This window comes from Heterocephalus glaber, unplaced genomic scaffold (genome assembly GCF_053883595.1).
Source record: "Heterocephalus glaber isolate CG9 unplaced genomic scaffold, H.glaber_assembly_v1.0 deba00001564, whole genome shotgun sequence".
NCBI lineage: Eukaryota > Metazoa > Chordata > Mammalia > Rodentia > Bathyergidae > Heterocephalus > Heterocephalus glaber.
This window is the reverse complement of record NW_028258351.1, coordinates 8,138,042-8,156,059: the sequence shown is the minus strand read 5'-3', so window position 1 is coordinate 8,156,059 and position 18,018 is coordinate 8,138,042. Positions and strand designations below refer to the sequence as shown.

The window sequence follows — 18,018 nt, the reverse complement described above, 5'->3', positions numbered from 1 at the left end:
GATAATTTTAGTATAATTAACTAGTTTTGGTTAAAATGTTTTGGGAAAGCTTTTAATTTTTAGTTATAACAGTTTCTTTAAGAGTCACTTAACAGGAGCCGGGTGTGGTGGCACATATCTGTAATCCCAGCACTGGGGAGGCTGAGGTAGGAGGATTGCTACGAATTTTACACCAGCCTGAGCTACATAGTGAGAAAGAAAAAAAACCATGCTACATAGTGACTCTCAAAGAAAAAAAAAAAAGAATGACTCTAACACCTTAAAAAATTCCTTCCTTAGTTAAGACCCCAGGTAGATGCCTGAAACCTCAAATAGCACTGAACCCTAAATGTACTATTTTTCCTATGCATACACACTTACATAAAGTTAAATTTAGAAATTAAGCAGTATAGGGCTGGGGATTTAGCTCAGTCGTTCCACTGCCTGCCTCGCAAGTACAAGGACCCAAGTTCGATCCCTGGCACAAAAAAAAAAGAATTTAAGCACTATAAGAGATTAACAATAGCTAATAGTCAAGTAGAACAATTACAACAATGTACTGTCAGAAAATTACTAGCATGATTCCTCAGGTTTGGGGGCCATCAGGGTTTCTTGAACACAGCACTGTACTAACACAAAAGTCCATTGAAGACAAAGAGGGCTAAGTGCCTGATGAGCAGAAAGATACAGAGCTTGGAGACACTGGATGAAAGGATGATTCATCAATTTCCACCTTGTATCCTTGAAAATTGTTTGACCGCAGGTAACAGAAAGTGCAGAAAGCAAAACCATGGAAAAAGGAAAACTATTGCACTTTCATAACTGATGAAATACTGAATGTTTTTACAGAAAAGTATTACTGCAGAAAGTTTAGTGCTTTTAATATTTTAAGAAAATGGCTAGGGATTTAGCTCATTGGTTCCACCACTTGCCTCGCAAGCACAAGGACCTGAGTTCAATCCTGGGTACCAAAAAAAAAAAAAATTTTAAGAAAATATCTCTTTTTCTGTAGATCCAACATTTAGTTTAATGTTTGATGGCAGCTTTGAAGAAATCAATTTCAGTACTCCTTCACTGGTAAGTTTTGAATTTTGATAAATTACATATCACAATTAATGTAAAATGTGTTTTTATTGAATGTAGTTCCGATATTTTAAAGGATGTGCTAAAATTTGAGTTTTAGGGCTGGGGATTTAGCTCAGTGGTTCCACTGCCTGCCTCGCAAGTCCAAGGATCTGAGTTCGACCCACAGTACCAAAAAAAAAAAAAAGTTAAAATTTGAATTTTAGGAACTTCTGATTATTTTTTATTTCACTTTAATAAAGTTCTTTCAGATATTTAAATTCTTTCTAGATGCCAGTGTTCATTTGTTGTTATCTTAGTAACAGTATTTTATTAAAACAAAATTTAAATACAGTTAAAACTTGCATTTATCATACTCTTCTACTTAATGAAGATTAACTTTTTTTTTTGTACCAGGGATTGAACTCGTGTCCTCACACTTGCACAGCAGGTGGGGAAACCACTGAGCTAAATCCCCGGCCCAAGATTAACATTTGTAAAAGCCCAGTGTAATCATCAACCAGATCAAACTATACGACATTTCTGAAAAGTTCCTGTGGGCACATGTAGGCAGCCTCTTCAGAAGTAACTATATTCCTTTTTGTTGTTATTGTTCTTTTTTTGTTTTTGGTACTAGAGATTGAACTTGGGACCTTGCACTTGTGAGGCAGGCAGTGGAACCACTGAGCTAAATCCCCGGCCTGTTTGTTTGTTTTTTATTTATTTATTTATCTTTTTTTCAGGGGGCGGGGTACTGAGAATCCAACTGAGGACCTTGCACTTGCCAGAGGAGTGGTGCCACTGAGCTACATCCCTGATCCCTGTTTTTTTAAAAATTAATTAAGTTTATGGGTACATTTAAAATATAATATAATGATCACATTCATCATAGGGAATGTGTACCCATGCATGATATATCTGGCTTTTTTTCCCATTTCCCTCCCCTCTCTTCAACCCCACTTCCCCTCCTTATTTACAAAAAAGCTTTGTTTCCCTTTCTTCTTTCCTCATTTTTTTCTGTTCCCCCCTTTCCTTTCCCCTACCCCCTCCTTAGAGTCCCTTCCCATTTGAACATTTTATTCCTATTTCACAATATCTTTTGGTCCTTATTTACACTTTTGGTTTCTCACACCTGAAAAACAATGTGATATTTAAACCTGTGTGTCTGATTTATTTCACTTAAGCGTATGGTCTCAAGGTGCATCCATTTACCTAGAAATGTCTCAAATTTATTCTTCTTTATGGTTGAGAAGTACTCCATCATATAAAAAAACCCACATCAAGGGCCAGGGATTTGCTCAGTGGTTCTGCTGCCTGCCTCACAAGCACAAGGTCTCGACTTTGATCCCTGGTACCAAAAAACCCACACAAAACAAAAAAAACCCACATCAGCCAGTCGTGGTGGTGTGCGCCTGTAATCCCAGCACTCAGGAGGCTGAGGCAGGAGGATCACCTTCAGTTCAAGGCCAGCCTGGGCTACATACTGAGTTCAGGGCCAGCCTGAACTACAGTGAGACCCTGTCTCAAAAAACCAATCAATCAATCAATCAATCAATAAAAAAAATCAAAAAACCCCCAAACAACCCACATCTTCTTTATCCATTCATCGGTTGATGGGCATTTGGGCTGTTTCCAAGATTTAGCTATTACAAACTATGGTGCTATAATAGGTGTGCATATATTGTTGTGGTATGACACTTAATTCTTTCATAAAGATATCAAGGAGGGCCAGGGATTTAGCTGTGGTTTTGCTGCCTACTGTGCAAGCGCAAGGACCCAAGTTCGATCCCCAGTACTCCCCCCAATAAAAATACAACAACAACAAAAAAGATATCAAGAAGGGGAATACCTGGATCAAATGGAACCACTAGTTTCAGTTTTTTGAGAAATCTCTACACTGAGAAAAGGCTTCCTTTTTCCCCACAGGCCCGCCAGCGTTTGTTATTTGTTATGGCTTGATAATAGCCATTCTTTCTGGAGTGAGATGTAATCTCAGCATTGTTAGTTCAGGCTGCCTTTGAAGTCACTATGTTGCCCAGGCTGGCCTCAAACTCACAGCAATTCTCCTGCCTCAGCTTGCCAAGTGCTGGGATTACAGGTGTGTGTACCACCATGCCCAGCGTTGTTCCTTTTTTTAAAATACAATGATGAACAATACTGGGAATTGAACCCAGGGCCTTGTGCAGGTTGTGCAAGTGGGCTACCACTAAGCTGTATCCCTAGCCCAATTTTTTTAACATTTAAATTTGTTTTTTAATTTTTAAATTGACTGATTCTTTTTGGTGTGAAATTTTATGAATTTTAATACATGAATAGATTTATGAAACTCAGTATAATTAGGATATAGTACAATTTATCACCCCTTGAAACTGCTGCATGATTATATATATATATATATATACACACATATATATATATACATATATATACTTTTTTTTTTTTTTTTTTTTTGGTATGGGGATCAAACTTGGCACCTTGTGCTTGTGAGGCAGGCTGCAGCACCACTGAGCTAAATCCTCAGCCTGATAATTATATTAATTGATTTTTTCTTTTTTTCTTTTTTTTTTGGTACCAGGGATCAAACTCGGGACCTTGTGCTTGTGAGGCAGGTGGCAGAGATAATTTAGTTTTTAAATTTTATATATAGGAAACAGGCATTATGTGCCCTTTTGTATCTGGCTTTCATTCAACTTGATGTTTCTTAGATTTATCCATGTCCTTGTTTAGTACAGTATACTGAAAATGCTACTGGTCTCGTAAGTTCTGTGAAATTTAAGTATAATTTTATTTGTGTTAGCTTTTCAAGGTAAAATCTTTTATTTCCATAAACAACAATGAGACAATGATTGCACTTGTTTTGTTGCTATACAAAAATATTTTAGCAATGTCAGTAGAAAATTAAATGAAATGAAAAAATTATTTGTCCATTAACTGCCAACAAATCAATTGTTTTTACATTTTTCCCTTTCATTTCTTATATACATATATGCTTTTGTGCATTCATTTTGTTTTTTGTTTTTTTGGTACACTGGGGATTGAACTCAGGACCTTGCATTTGCCAGGCAAGCATGGTGCCACTGAGCTAAATCCCTGGCCCTTGTTTTGGTTTTGTTTGTTTTTGGCTTTTTTGTTTTTTGTTTGATTGTTTGTTTAGACAGGGTCTTGCTCTGTAGTTCAAGCTGGCCTTAAAGTCACTATGTAGCCCAGGCTGGCCTTGAACTAAAGGTGATCCTCCTGTCTCAGCTTCCTGAGTGCTGGGGTTACAGGTGTGGACTACTACACCTGGCTTGCACTCATTAATATAATTTTCTAGGGGCCGGGAGTTAGCTCAGTGGTTCCGCTGCCTGCCTCACAAGCGTAAGGACCCAAGTTCAATCCCTGGTACCAAAATATATATATATATATATATATATATAATTTTCTAATTCAAATTTTAGAAAGTTATGTATTTTTCACCTGTATTATTACCTATGAAATCTTCTGTCAAGCTATATAATTACTTAATCCTAAGGGCTTTTTCCAGGTTTATAAAACTGCCACTAGTGTTCAGGTTAGGGATTCATTTATAAAAGTGTCCTTGCTGTTCTGGACTATACAAAATTTTTTTTTTTCAGGCAAGGTCTTGCAACGCAATTCAGGCTGGCCTTGAACTCACCCTGTAGCTCACAGACTGGCTTCAAACCTGTAGCAATCCTCCTGCCTCAGCCTCTCGAGTGCGGGATTACAGGAATGTGCCACTATGCCTAGTTTATCCACAATAAAGCTTTTTAATAAGTATATATTAATGTCTTAAATTTCCTAGTAGATTACCTAATAATTTTTTTTTTGGTACCAGGAATCGAACTCAGGTCCTTGCGCTTTCGAGGCAGACACTGGAACCACTGAGCTAAATCCCCGGTCTCTACCTAATAATTTTTTTGTTGTTTTGTTTTGTTTTTTGGTACCGGGGATCGAACTTGGGACCTTGTGCTTGCGAGGCAGGCGCCGGAACCACTGAGCTAAATCCCCGGCCCTCCTACCTAATAATTTTTAAGAGCAATTTTATTCTCAAAAAGAGCTATAAAATGTTGTGAGTTCTAGCACAATTTGTCTCACTTTTGGATATTGTTCAGAATTTTTTTGCTGTATTTTTATGAACTCTGCAACTGATCATGTTTCTTCCTTCCTCTCTCTCTCTCTTTTAAGCTAAATGTTGCCAGCTACCTACAAATGATCTGCTTAACTGAAAATTTCCGAACTGATGTAAGAGACTTTGTAACCTTGTTAACTGCAAATGCATGTGATATCAGAAGAAGTATCCTTTACTTACAATTTTGGGTTAGAAGTGGAGGTGGATTTTTAGAAGAAAGGCCATTATCTCATCCTGGTAAGTTGATCTATTGTAAAAGAAATTTCTATTATAGGACTTTATTTTTAAATATATGCCGAACTAGATGAAACTATTTGAAAGTAATTTTTTAGCATCCAGTTATCATGTTGATCCTCAAAGTACATATACATATGTTCTCCTAGTTACTTTTCTCATGCTGTAACAAAACACCCAACACCCAAAATTAAAGGAGGAAGGGTTTATTACAGCTCACAGTTTGTAAAAGTTTCAGTTCATAGTTGGCTGACTCCAAGGCAAGGTGGCATGGCAGAGGAGAAACAGTCCATGGCAGGCAGAAGGCAGCAAAGCAGTGAAGTAGCAAAGAACCAGCAAGTGACAACAGTAGCCCTCTTTCTGTACTCCTCAAACCTAGGGTGGGACACTGTTAATCCTAGCATTGCACCATGAATTAACCCACTATCACACATCCTAAATCCAGCCACCTCTGAAAAGCTCCACCTGTGACCACATGAGGCTTTGGGAGGCTTCTAGATACAACCCATAACATGTCCACTTTGCTCATGAAAATTTTTGTGAATCTTTAGTATAAACTGAATGAAGCTGACTGGAAACAGACCTTTCTCTGCCTGTGCTGCTCTTTGTTGTGTAACCTCCAAAATTCAGTTGATTTCTTTGTCCCTGTTTCTTTACCTCAAAAATGAGAGGGTTGAACTAGATAAATCTGTAAATTACTTTTTATTGTATAGTTATTCTATTAAGATTATAAGTGTCTGGAGGTATAGTTCAGTGGTTGAGTGCTTGCCTAGCATTTACCTGGCCCTGGATTAGATCCGTGATAACAGTGAAAAAAAATTCCTCCCCAAATATTCACATATTCAACTGTTAAAATATCTGAACTGTCACTTACGCATTTGTGGACCTACAGTGTTTTTAAAAAATTTTTTTGGTATCAGGGATTGAACTCAGGACCTTGCGCGTACGAGGCAGGCACGATGCCACTGAGATAAATTCCTGCCAACATATAGTTTCTTATAAAAGAAATACAGGGGCGGGAGGTGTCCAGGTGGAGGGAGGCTGCGTGGCAACTGAGCCGGGAGAGGCTGGTGCACCTGGCCCCCCCAAGTCCTCCGGCATCTGCCCTGTTGGGTGGCATCCAGTGGCCAGGCTCCAGCGCCTTCCCAGCGGGAAAGAGTGAACCATGGAGCTGCATGTGGGAAATAAGTACCGCCTAGGTCGCAAGATTGGGAGCGGGTCCTTTGGGGACATCTACCAGGGTGCCACCATCACCTCTGTGAAGACGAAGCACTCGAAGCTGCACACTGAGAGCAAGTTCTACAAGATGATGCAGGGGCAAGTGGGGATCCCGTCCATCAAGTGGTGTGGGGCTGAGGGTGACTGCAACATGGAGCTGCTGAGGCCCAGCCTGGAGGACCTCATCAACTTCTGTTCCCGAAAGTTCAGCCTCAAGACAGTGCTGCTCCTGGCCGACCAGATGAGCAGCCTTGAGTACAACCATTCCAAGAACTTCATCCACCAGAATGTCAACCCTGACCACTTCCTCATGGGCCTGGGAAAGAAAAGCATCTTGACGTATATCATTGACTTCAGCCTGGCCAAGAAGTACCGGGGCGCTTGTACCCACCAGCACATCCCCTACCGGGAAAACAAGAACTTGACCGGCACTGCTCGCTACACCTCCATCAGCACCTTCCTGGGCATCCAGCAAAGTCGAAGCGATGACCTGGAGAGCCTGGACTGCATGCTCATGTACTTCAACCTGGGCTCCCTGTCCTGGCAGGGCCTCAGAGCAGCCACCCAGTGCCAGAACTATGAGCAGATCAGTGAGATGTCCACGCCCATTGAGGTCCTCTGCAAAGGCTACCCCTCCGAGTTCTCAACTTACCTCACCTTCTGCCGCTCCCTGCAGTTCCATGACAAGCCCTACTACTCCTACCTGTGTCAGCTCTTCTGCAACCTCTTCCACCGGCAGAGCTTCTCCTATGACTGTGTCTTCAACTGGAACATGCTCAAATTTGCGGCTTTGAGCGAGGCTCAGCCCCGCGACGACATCGAAACTATTGCACCGCCCTGCCCCCATCCTTGGCCCTATGCTGGCCCTCGTGCTCACCCACATACTGGTGCCCAGCCCCGCAGATAGGCCTGTGGTGGAGCTGCCACCACAAAACTACTGGCCTGTGGTCTGGACTCCAGGGCTCCAGTTCTAACATTGCCTGATGTACCCATCAGGGCCAGGCCTAACAGGGCATCATTTGTTTAGGATGGTAGGAGTGACAAGCTGTTCCCGAGAGGTGGCGGTGCACTGGAGAGGGTATGACAGAAGAGGCCCTGCATGGGATTCTTAGGAATGAACCAGCTGCCCAAGGGCCAGGGCAGGCGAGAAGACCAGATAATGGCTCCTGCCCAGGAGTGGCCTTGTGGGCATGGTCAGCAGGACCATCAGCAGCCTCTGTATTGAACCAATCTCATTAATTGTTCTCATGTCCCAGAAAACAAACAAAAACTATATTATTATCAGCTTCCTTTTTTCACTTACTGTAAACTATTGGTGATCTTAACATTAGTATATATATAGATGTATCTCTTTTTCTGTGAACTATGCTGTAAGCTTTTACCTTGTTCTGTTTTTTCTCAGAATTTTATTTCAGATATGCCTTTTTTTTGGTACAGGGGATCAAACTCACAACCTTGCACTTTCGAGGCAGGTGCTGCACCACTGAGCTAAATCCCCAGCCCTCAGATTTGCTTTTATTTCTCATTTGCTCTTTATCACTGTGACCTAATCATGGCACACTATTTAGTTTCTTCATGCCTGGTCCTGTGTTTTCATGAGTAAGCCATGTTCCTTCTTTGAAAGAAATTGCTAGTTTATGTTTTGCATGCTTACTCCATAGTCGGAGTTCTGGGAAACACACACATACTTAAATAAAATCAAGGTGATGCCCCTCTTAGCGCACCTGGCAGTGCATCAGTCTCATAAATGAAGTCAAGGTGAGGTTCTGTAATTAATCCCTCATCATTTTTTCCTTTAACTTGAGAGCTTGTTTGGAGGTTCCAGCAGGGGAGCGCAGCTACTTTTATACCCTTGACTGAGGAAACCGTCCTTTTCTATCGGGGTGGTTGTCCTCCTTAACCCAGGGTGCAGCTTCCTGAGGGATGCACATGGTGTGGTGAGGGAGGAAGGGGACAGCCCCCTAGCCAGCCAGATCAGAGGAGTCAGTGCTGGTGATGAGTGGGGTGACAGATGTCGCAGCCAGATTGCCTTAGATTTACATCCTTTTCCCTTTATTTGTTAAAATTTATTTGTTTTTTGGTATCAGGGAATCGAATTCAGGACCTTGCACTTGCGAGGCAGGCGGTAGCACCACTGAGTTAAAGCCCCGGCCCAAGATACACACTCTTAGAAAATTCAAGTAATAATCACATATATGAATACATGCACATACACACACACACGCACACATATATAGTCTTCCATTTGTTAAGATAGCTCCTAGAAGACTTTTAGATAGGTATATAAACTATAGCTACCTATTTAGTTAGCAAAAGTTTTATACCTTTTTTGGTGTGTATAGTGCTGGGGATCAAACCCAGGGCTTTGTGAATGCTAGGCAAGTGCTCTGCCACTGAGCTACATCCCTAGCTCCCTAGTCAGTTTTTAACTCAGCGATTTATTGTCAGCACATACAGTTTTACCTTATTCTTTGTTGTTGCGGCATACTATTCCATAGAATAGAAGTACCATAATTTCATCAATCATTTTTTTTTTTTCCTGGTACTGGGAATTGAACTCAAATCATTACTTTTTCACAGGGATTTAAATTATCTTCAATTTATCATTATAGTAATGTGCAGCGGTTGGGTGTGCTGGTGCACAACTGTAATCCCAGCACTTGGGAGGCTGAGGCAGGAAGATTGCCAAGAGTCCGAGGCTACCCTGGGCTACATAGCAAGACCTCTCATAAAAAGCAAAAAGAAGGGCTGGGGATGTAGCTCAGTGGTGCTGCGCCTGCCTTGCAAGTACAAGGTCCTAAGTTTGATCCCTGGCACCAGAAAAAAAAGAAGGAAAGAGTGCAGTGAATATTCATATATCTTTGAACATATCTGTGAGTAATTTCTGGTGCAGAAAGATCTAGAAGTGTGATTGTTGAGTTGAAAACTACATACACTTATACTTTACATTTCAACAGATGTTGCCAAATTGCCCTCTGAAGATAATAGTACCAACTTACGCTCCCACAAATAGTATGATGGGTCTTCTATCTGTGCCGTTAACAGAACTGTATTATCAATCTTTTTTTTTAAAATTTTTTTGGTAACAGGGATCAAACTCGGGTCTTTGCGCTTGCGCAGCAGGCAGCGAAACCATTGAGCTAAATCCCCGGCCCTTATCAGTCATTTTAAATTTATCAATTTAAAATGTGAAATATGGACCGTATCTTATTTTTTGTTTTCAGTACTATGGATTTGAACCCATGACCTTTGCATTGAGCTGTGCTCCCCCTTTTTTATTTTTTATTTTGAAACAAGGTCTTGCTAAATCACTAAAATTGCCCAGTCTGGGCTGGAACTTGTGATCTTCTTACCTCAGCTTTCCAGAGTGCTGGGATTACATGTGTGCACCAACATGCCCAACTTTATTTTAATTTTGTATTTCTGTGATGACTAGAGAAAATGCAGATCTTTTTTGAGGGGGGGAACAGTGTCTCACTATGTAGCCCAGACTGGCCTCAAACTTGCAGTGATCCTCCTGTTTCAGCCTCCCAAGTGCTGGAGTTACAAATGTGTGCCACCATGCTCAGCTGCATCTTTTTATTTTTATGAGCTATTTTTTTTCTTCTATGACTTGCCTGTTCAGTCTTTGCCTTTTTTTTTGCCCATGTTTTGTGAGCCACCCTACCCATTATGGCACCTAGCTTAGGTATTGTTATAAAAAATGTTTATATTGTTTATTCTTAGTGACTTCAGCACATAAGGGAGAACAAAATTGGGTTATACATTAAAAAGGTGCAAAGGATAATTGCACCTTTTTGATAACTGTTTGATACAATTTTTTGAAAACATATATAGCTAGAATTTTTCTTTTATTAATTTTATAGGAGGAAATAGCCGAAATGTACTAGTTTGCACTGAAGATGGCCCGGATTCCAAAAATAACACTAAAAATGCTAAAAAGAATTGGAAAGTCCTTCCCAAATGTGACACTGGCTGTGCTGAGAACTTCTTTGGACTCAAGAACATTTTTTCCCCATCTGAAGACTTATTTTCATTTTTAAAGGTATTTTCAATATCTATTTGGAATGTTGAATTTGTATTCCTTTTTATTTTCCTAACATTTATGCTTTGAGTCTTAAGTTTAACTTAAATTTGCTTACAATTTTTATAGGCCTTAGATTTCCAATTTTAATACATTCTACCACTTTGACAAATGGTGCATAGACATTGCTCTAAATACGTATTACAGGATTTAGAGTAGACTATACTCTTTTCAGATCAAAACACAATGTCAGACTTAAAATAAATGACTTAATTACTGAATTGTAGTATATACTAGATATATAAGTATTAGAGCCTTTAGTTCTCCAAATTAGCAGTACAAATTTAGTTTTTATTTTTATGGGTTTTTTGGTACTGGGAATCGAACTCAGGGCCTCGTGCTTGCCAGGTAGGCACTGTGCCACTGAGCTACATTCCTGGCCCCAAATTTAGTTTTTAGACTCAATACCATTTTAATATTTTATGTGTAGGATAAAATTATAAGGGTAGTGACTCAAAATAGAGACAACACTGTATTCATATGGGTAGAAAAATGCTCAATCCATGTACTGTCATAACATTTCTTAAAATTCACTTTTCAGCACAAAATCACAACAAAGGACAAATGGCATAAACTCATCCAGCTTCTTACAGAATTCCACATGCAGAACATAGATTTTTTATATAGTAATCTCGAATTCATCCTACCATTACCAGTTGATACCATTCCAGAAACAAAAAAACTTTGTGGCTCATCTGTAACTGTGAACGCCAATGCAGTAACAAGAAGTATGAAATGTTCTGAAGGAGAGCAGCCATTGAAGAAGTCGCAGAAAAAGAAACGTAAGAAAAAGATGGTGATACTAGATGACAGTGACTTATTTGACACTGGCTTGGACTTTTCTGATGAATTTATTAACCTAACCCCAGTGTCTTCCTCAAATTTAGAAGAAAGTAAAGCCAGAGACAAAGAAAACAATCCAGAGAGAAACCATCTAAACCAGTGTTCAGAGTCTGACCCTGAATCTATTCCTTGTCCTCCTAAAACACCAGCAGAAAAACAATGCTCTGTCCTTGTTTCTCGTTGTTTAAGTTCTCTCACTGAGTTCATGGATAACATGTCCTTCTTAGATGCCTTCTTAACTGATGTAAGGGAACAGAAGGAACTTGGTAAAAATGACTTCTGTTGGACAAGTGGAAAGGTTAAAAGTGGACTTTGTGATGAATTTAGTCTGGAGAGTGGTGATGGATGGACTTCGCAAGGCTCTGCGGAATTAAAGGCAGCTGTACAAGCTCTCAGCTTTACTAAGTGTTCATCTACTATTTCAAAAGCATTGGAATCCTCCTTGAATTCTTGCAAGAAATTAGGAAGAGATCCAACCAACGAGCTTACTTTTTATGTTTCACAAAAGCATAATAATGTATGCTTTAGCCAGTCAGCAGCTAATGTGGAGTAAGTCTTGCTTTTTTTTACCTTTTATTTTTCAGTAATAAACGGCAAAGGGGAAATCATTAATTTCTTTCTTCTTATTAATTTTAAACTGCTGGGCTGTTGACCATGGTAAGCACTTAAAATTAATAATGTAGCTTCTTGGCTTTTTTTTTTTTGGTACTGGGGATTGAACTCGGGACCTTGTGCTTTCGAGGCAGGTGGTAGAACGACTGAGCTAAATCCCCAGCAATAATGTAGCTTCTAATGAGCGGTAAGGAGACCAGCCTGATTGCTAGAAAGATTAGGATGGGCTGGCTTTAGGAAACCCTTGAGTAAGAGGTTTGGACCTGCCTTGACAGATAGCAAGGAGCCAGTGAGATTTTTCAGTATGGAAGTGTTTAAGTGTTATTTGGAAATTAATCTAGAAGGCTTGTCCAGTCTAGACCAGAGGCAGGGAAGGTGGTTGTTTGAGATTATTGTATTTTTATGGGGCATTTAAAATAAAAATTTACATTACTTTTAATTTACAGCAATGCTTGGAAGAGGATAGCAGTCATTAAAAGTGTATTTTCTAGTCGATCTCTACTAAATGTGGGTAATAGACAAGCCAGTATAATTGAGTACCTGCCAACTCTTCGAAACATTTGCAGGAGTGAGAAGCTAAAAGAACAAGAAAAATGTAAAAGAAGGTAAAGCCTGTAGAAAACAAAACATTTTATATAGCTTTGTCAAAGTTAATAAATATTCTCATCAGGTGGAAATATTAAATTATATTTTTCTTTGTAATTTTGACAGGTTCCTGCACTATTTTGAAGGAATTCATCTTGACATTCCAAAAGAGACTGTGACTAGTTTGGCAGCTGACTTCCCTTGATACTGGGCATTAACAATGCCATTTACAAATTATGTGGTGCTTAAGATACATTGTTATATAATGTTGATTTTCATGGAAGTGTTCATTTTTCTTCATGTACATTTAAAACAGACTATTTGTATTTTTTATTGCTGTGCAGATATTTAAAATGAAAAAATTGAATTATAAATTGTATTTATGATTGTGGTAGTTTTTTTTGAATTTTTTTATATTGTCTAATTTTGCTTTGTTGATATATTTTTGGTAAATGAATGAGCTGTTGTTTCTAGAAGGTAGTTCACTAAGATATTTCTAAAGATACAGTGCTAACCTAATGCTATATTTTTTTCCCTTATTACCCTTAACACACCCCTCTCTAAATATCAGTTCTCTCAGATTGTAAATATGAAGCACATAAATGGTGATCTTTTTAAAGTGCTTTTACACAATATATAACAGAATTATACATACAGCGCTTAACAAAACTTCCTAGGAGCTGGGTATTAGGGTGCACACCTGCAATCTCAGCACTTGGGAGGCTGAGGCAGGAGGACTGCTGCAAGTTCGAGGCCAGCCTGGGATACCCAGTGAGTTCAAGCCCAGCATGTACTACAGGGTGAAACCCTGTCTCAAAAAATCAAAACAAAGAAAAAAGAAAACTTCCTAGGAAGAAAATTAGGTTTCATTTTTCAAAAACGAAGAGCTTCTGGATAAATTTATTTCTAGTGTACTTCCCAACATATTTACCATTGAATCAACATTCTGAATAATAGCCAGGGATTTAGCTCAGTGGTTCTGCCACCTGCCTCAAAAGCACAAGGTCCTGAGTTCGAGCCTCAGTACCAAAAAAAAAATTTTTTGAATAGTTTTCACCAATCACTTTTAGCACCCCTACATAGGTGATATCTAGTACATTTTGCCAACACAAGTCACTTGCCTTGTAAATTTTTCTTGCATTTTTATAACTTTTATTTCACAATATTACTGGCATTAATGTATCATTTTGGACAAGCTCCTATTCATTAAAACTGTTACAAAGGAGGATTCTGCCATAGGATTTCTACATACTAACCCTTTCCACACACAGTTTTTTTTGGGGTGCTGAGGATTGAACCCAGACCCTTGCCACATGGTAAGTGTTCCACCACTGAGTTACATCCCAAGCCCTTTGTGGGTTTTTTTTTGGGGGGGGTATCAGGGATTGAACTCAGGTCCTTGTGCTTTGAGGCAGGCAGCAGAACCACTGAGCTAAATCCCCGGCCCCCCCAAGCCCTTTGTTTTTGAGACAGTCTTGATGTGTTACCCGGGCTGGCCCCAGATTCATGAGCTCAGGAAATCCTGCTGGCTCACCTTCTCAAGTAATGAGGATTACAGATGTATGCTGCCACACCCAGAAAAGGTAATGTTTTTGGGGAAAAAAGGATATATTTTTATTCTGGTAACAAGATCTTAAAATACCACATTTCACTTAATGTCATTTTGTATCAGATAATCAAGTTTAAAATCACTCTATTTCAAATGTTTGTATTATATAATAGCTTAATATTTCAGATACATTATCTGCTTAATTGTATTTTAACTAAAAAGGATCCTAATTTTGTAGTTTTTAAAAATACAGATGCAAACCTGTTTTCAAATGTGTGTAAAGATGTTTTTACCTCTTATTTGTTCAACCTACCTTTTCTTGTGTTGACCAGCATATTGATCTAATTAAAGGTTAAAGCTAAAACATAACTTATGCAGTATTTAAATAAGAGTTCAAGAGGTAATCATCTTTGTAAATATGTATATTGTGCAGATTTGGATATAGGCTGTATCTTACAGCTTTTGTTCCTGTACAGGAGACCAATGTCTTCTGAATCTTTTTTTTTTTTTTTTTTTTTTTTTTGTGGTACCAGGGATTGAACTCAGGTCTGAAGCTTTTTTAAAGTATACTTAGCTATTTTTCTACTGACTGTATCCTGTAGACCACTCACCTGTTAATTAGGTGTTTTATTATTAGAAAACTGACAATTCTCAATAAAATAAAATAACACGATAGAGCTGTATTCAAGTGATTACAAATCAAGAAATAAGCAGAATGTGGTGATGTACACCTGTAATCCCAGCTACAAGCAGGTAGATCACAAGTTCAAAGCCAGCTTGGGCAACTCAAAGAGACCATCTCAAAATTAAAATGGAAAATAAAAAAAGGACTGAGGATGTATGTAATTCAGTGCTCCCCAGTACTGAAAAAAGTAAAAAAATAAAAATAAAAAAAAATTGAAGGTGTTTTCTTCCATAATAGGATACATCTGATTGGTCTTTAGTATAATTTGGAAAAGTGTTGTTTTATGGTGTTGGGGTACAGGAACCCAGGGCCTTATGTGTGCTAGGCAAGCGCTCTACCACTGTTCATCCTTAAAGATGATAAATTCCTATAAAATTCAGATAAATTTTTGTGATAAAACTACCCAAATTTTAGCTAGGGCTGGTGGCTCACACCTGTAATCCCAGTACTCAAGAGGCTGAGGTGAGACAAGAGGATTGCTGTGAGTCTGAGGCCAGCCTGAACTCCATAATGAGACCCTGTTTAAAAAAAAGTAAGGGGCTGGGGATGTAGCTCAGTGGCACTGTGCCTGCCTGGCAAACACGAGGTCCTGAGTTTGATCCCTGGTACCACAAATAAATAAGTGAAAAAGTAAATTTTGATGACTTTTCAATACTTTGTGTCTTATATAATGTCTAAAACTGACACATTTTCTTTTATAGCTATTTCTGAAAATATGTGGGAGGTGAATGCCATAGTTCTGGCATGAACGGACAGCCCGTAAAGCTGTTTGCTAACTAATGTAAACAAGAACAAAGGTGCTAGTTTGGAGGCAAAGAAAACAATTTCCTTTTAGACGTGTGTGGTTTGAGGTGTTTACCTTTTCAAGGTGGCAATGTATAGCATGCATGTAAATGTGGAGGCTTAGTGTGCATGGCACTGAGTCCAGTGTGTACAGCAGCCCCAGAGAGCTGGATGTGCTAGTGTGGCAGGACTTCCGCTTCCTGCTGTAGATATATACTTCTGGTTGTTTGAATTTTTCTTCTTCTTAACAAGCATATTTGACTTTTGGATTAAGGAGAGATTTAATACTGTGGCATCAAAAAGAATGGTTCAGTACAAGAGATATAATGAGGCCCTGAACTAGGGCAGAAATAGAAAATTGAGAGGGACGTGAAAAGAAAAATCATGTGAAATGTTTCTCAAAAGACAGTCTGCCTCGCAAGCGCAAGGACCCGAGTTCAATCCCGGGTACCAAAAAAAACCAGTCTGTCGGGCAGGGGATTTAGCTCAGTGGTTTCACCACCTGCTGCGCAACCGCAAGGACCCGAGTTTGATCCCCGGTACCAAAAAAAAAAAAAGACAGTCTGTCAAAAGTCCATCAAAGTGAGAAAATGAGTATTAGACAAAGTGTGTTCAGGGGGAATGTGTCTGAGCTGATGAAAACTGCCTCCTGTAGACAGTCTATCAAGCCACATTCTACCTAGAAAATAAGAGGCTTCTACAAGTTGTGTTACCAACTGCCTTTTGCTTTATTCTCATAAACACCACCCAGAAAAATCTTTATTCCCTTTTCTAACAATATGAGAATAATGCAGATCTTTAGCATAGATGATATTTGCTTTCAAAGGGAGATAACTTTGTTTCTTTTTCTTTTTTTGGTTGGTAGGGGGGCATCCTTACTGTTTAACATTTAAAATCAAAAGGCTCAAAATCTCATAAAATATTTATTGATTTGGTCTTGTCTATTGTGTGTACTATTTCACAGCCAAGTCTAACTTTAAAAATCTAAAATATACTCAAGATGTGTTTTCTTCTCCTTTGACATGGGTGTTCAGAACAGCTGGGTTTAATTTTAGATTTTATAAATATAACATTAGCCAGGGATTTAGCTCAGTGGTTCCAGTGCCTGCCTCACAAGCACAAGGTCCCAAGTTCAATCCCTGGTACCAAAAAAAATAATAATATTAGAAGAGATCCATTAACTCAGAATTCTAAGTCTCTGTCAAAAACTGCTAATTCATAGAAAGCAACAGCTTGTAATAATGAATCATATAACTCTTCTATTCTATGTGAGCTAGATAAAAATCTCTCTCTGTAGTCCACTACTTTATCTCGTGGGAAGAACACCCTCGGATCCTCCTTTAGTACAGACTCGGAGATGAACTGCTTGACTAGTTCTTTTCCACTAGTCCGAGAGTCACCGATCATCAGTTCAAAGTGTTTCCCCACTGCATTGCGACTCATGCTCAGTACCTGATGCTGGCCATCCTGGGCAAAAGTTTTATCTAGTAAAGCATACAGCATGGCTTCTGTGACATGAAAATGTAACAGAACGGGGAACAGAGTTGGGTTCTGAAGTGAAAGTGGTGTCTTTTCCAGAACATAGAAATCTGCTTTTGGCATCTCTGAAATGACTGATGAAATCTTAAAAAAAAAAAACACAATAAGTAAGCAAAAATAATGTACTTTTATGTTTGGGTCTTTCTGACCTATTTCTAATTTTAAAATATTTTAATTAGGTATCTTTTATTGTTGTTGACGATTTTGAAATAATTGAACAAGCATTTTATGGGCAGCTAAGTTCTGGGCATGGTTGTCAGAAACAAGCTATTATGACCTCCTACGTACTGTACCAGTTTCTTCATCTGTTAAATAGGATTCATAATTTTTTTTCTTGTTTTTTTTGAGACAGGGTCTCACTATATACTTCACCCTGGCCTTGAACTTGTGGCAATCCTCCTGCCTCAGCCTCCCAAGTCCTGGGATTACAGGCCTGAGGCACCATTCCCAGCTTTTTTTTTTTTTTTGAGACAAGGTCTCCCTGGCATTGAACTCACTCTGTAGCCTAGCCTAGTGCCACCATCCCCAGCTCCAAGACTTCCTAATTCTTAAAAATCTATATTAGCTTTAAGACAGACAATTTAATATTTTTTTATTAACCATTTAAAACTTTCTAGGGTAGTTGGGTATAGTGGCCCATGTCTATAATCTCAGCACTCTGGGAGGCTGAGCCAGGAGGATGGCAAGTTTGAACAATTTAATGCCTCAGTGACACC

General features: G+C 39.1%; 2 protein-coding genes and 1 pseudogene across 4 annotated transcripts in view; 2 read left to right on the top strand and 1 right to left on the bottom strand.

The window, feature by feature from the left end:
• The window catches only part of Atad5 (ATPase family AAA domain containing 5), a 53,944-nt gene extending 40,850 nt beyond the window's left edge, over positions 1–13,094 (top strand). Inside the window, exons 17-22 of one of the 2 annotated variants that reach the window (XM_021248888.2) lie at positions 992–1,056; positions 5,227–5,407; positions 10,489–10,667; positions 11,248–12,098; positions 12,608–12,766; positions 12,873–13,094. In XM_021248888.2, the coding sequence (XP_021104547.1) occupies positions 992–1,056; positions 5,227–5,407; positions 10,489–10,667; positions 11,248–12,098; positions 12,608–12,766; positions 12,873–12,951 (1,514 nt within the window). In that variant the 3' untranslated portion in view covers positions 12,952–13,094. The remainder of the gene's footprint in view (positions 1–991; positions 1,057–5,226; positions 5,408–10,488; positions 10,668–11,247; positions 12,099–12,607; positions 12,767–12,872) is intronic. The other variant, XM_021248887.2, reaches the window with a different exon arrangement.
• The window catches only part of Tefm (transcription elongation factor, mitochondrial), a 74,104-nt gene that overhangs the window by 48,889 nt on the left and 7,197 nt on the right, over positions 1–18,018 (bottom strand). The window contains exon 4 of one of the 2 annotated variants that reach the window (XM_004870590.4): positions 16,468–17,386. The exons of the other annotated variant lie outside the window; for it this stretch is intronic. Coding sequence (XP_004870647.1) covers positions 16,946–17,386 — 441 coding nt within the window. The 3' untranslated portion in view covers positions 16,468–16,945. Of the gene's footprint in view, positions 1–16,467; positions 17,387–18,018 lie in introns of those variants that run through there. 2 annotated transcript variants of the gene reach the window in all.
• Positions 5,421–10,445, top strand: LOC110346883 (casein kinase I pseudogene; annotated as a pseudogene).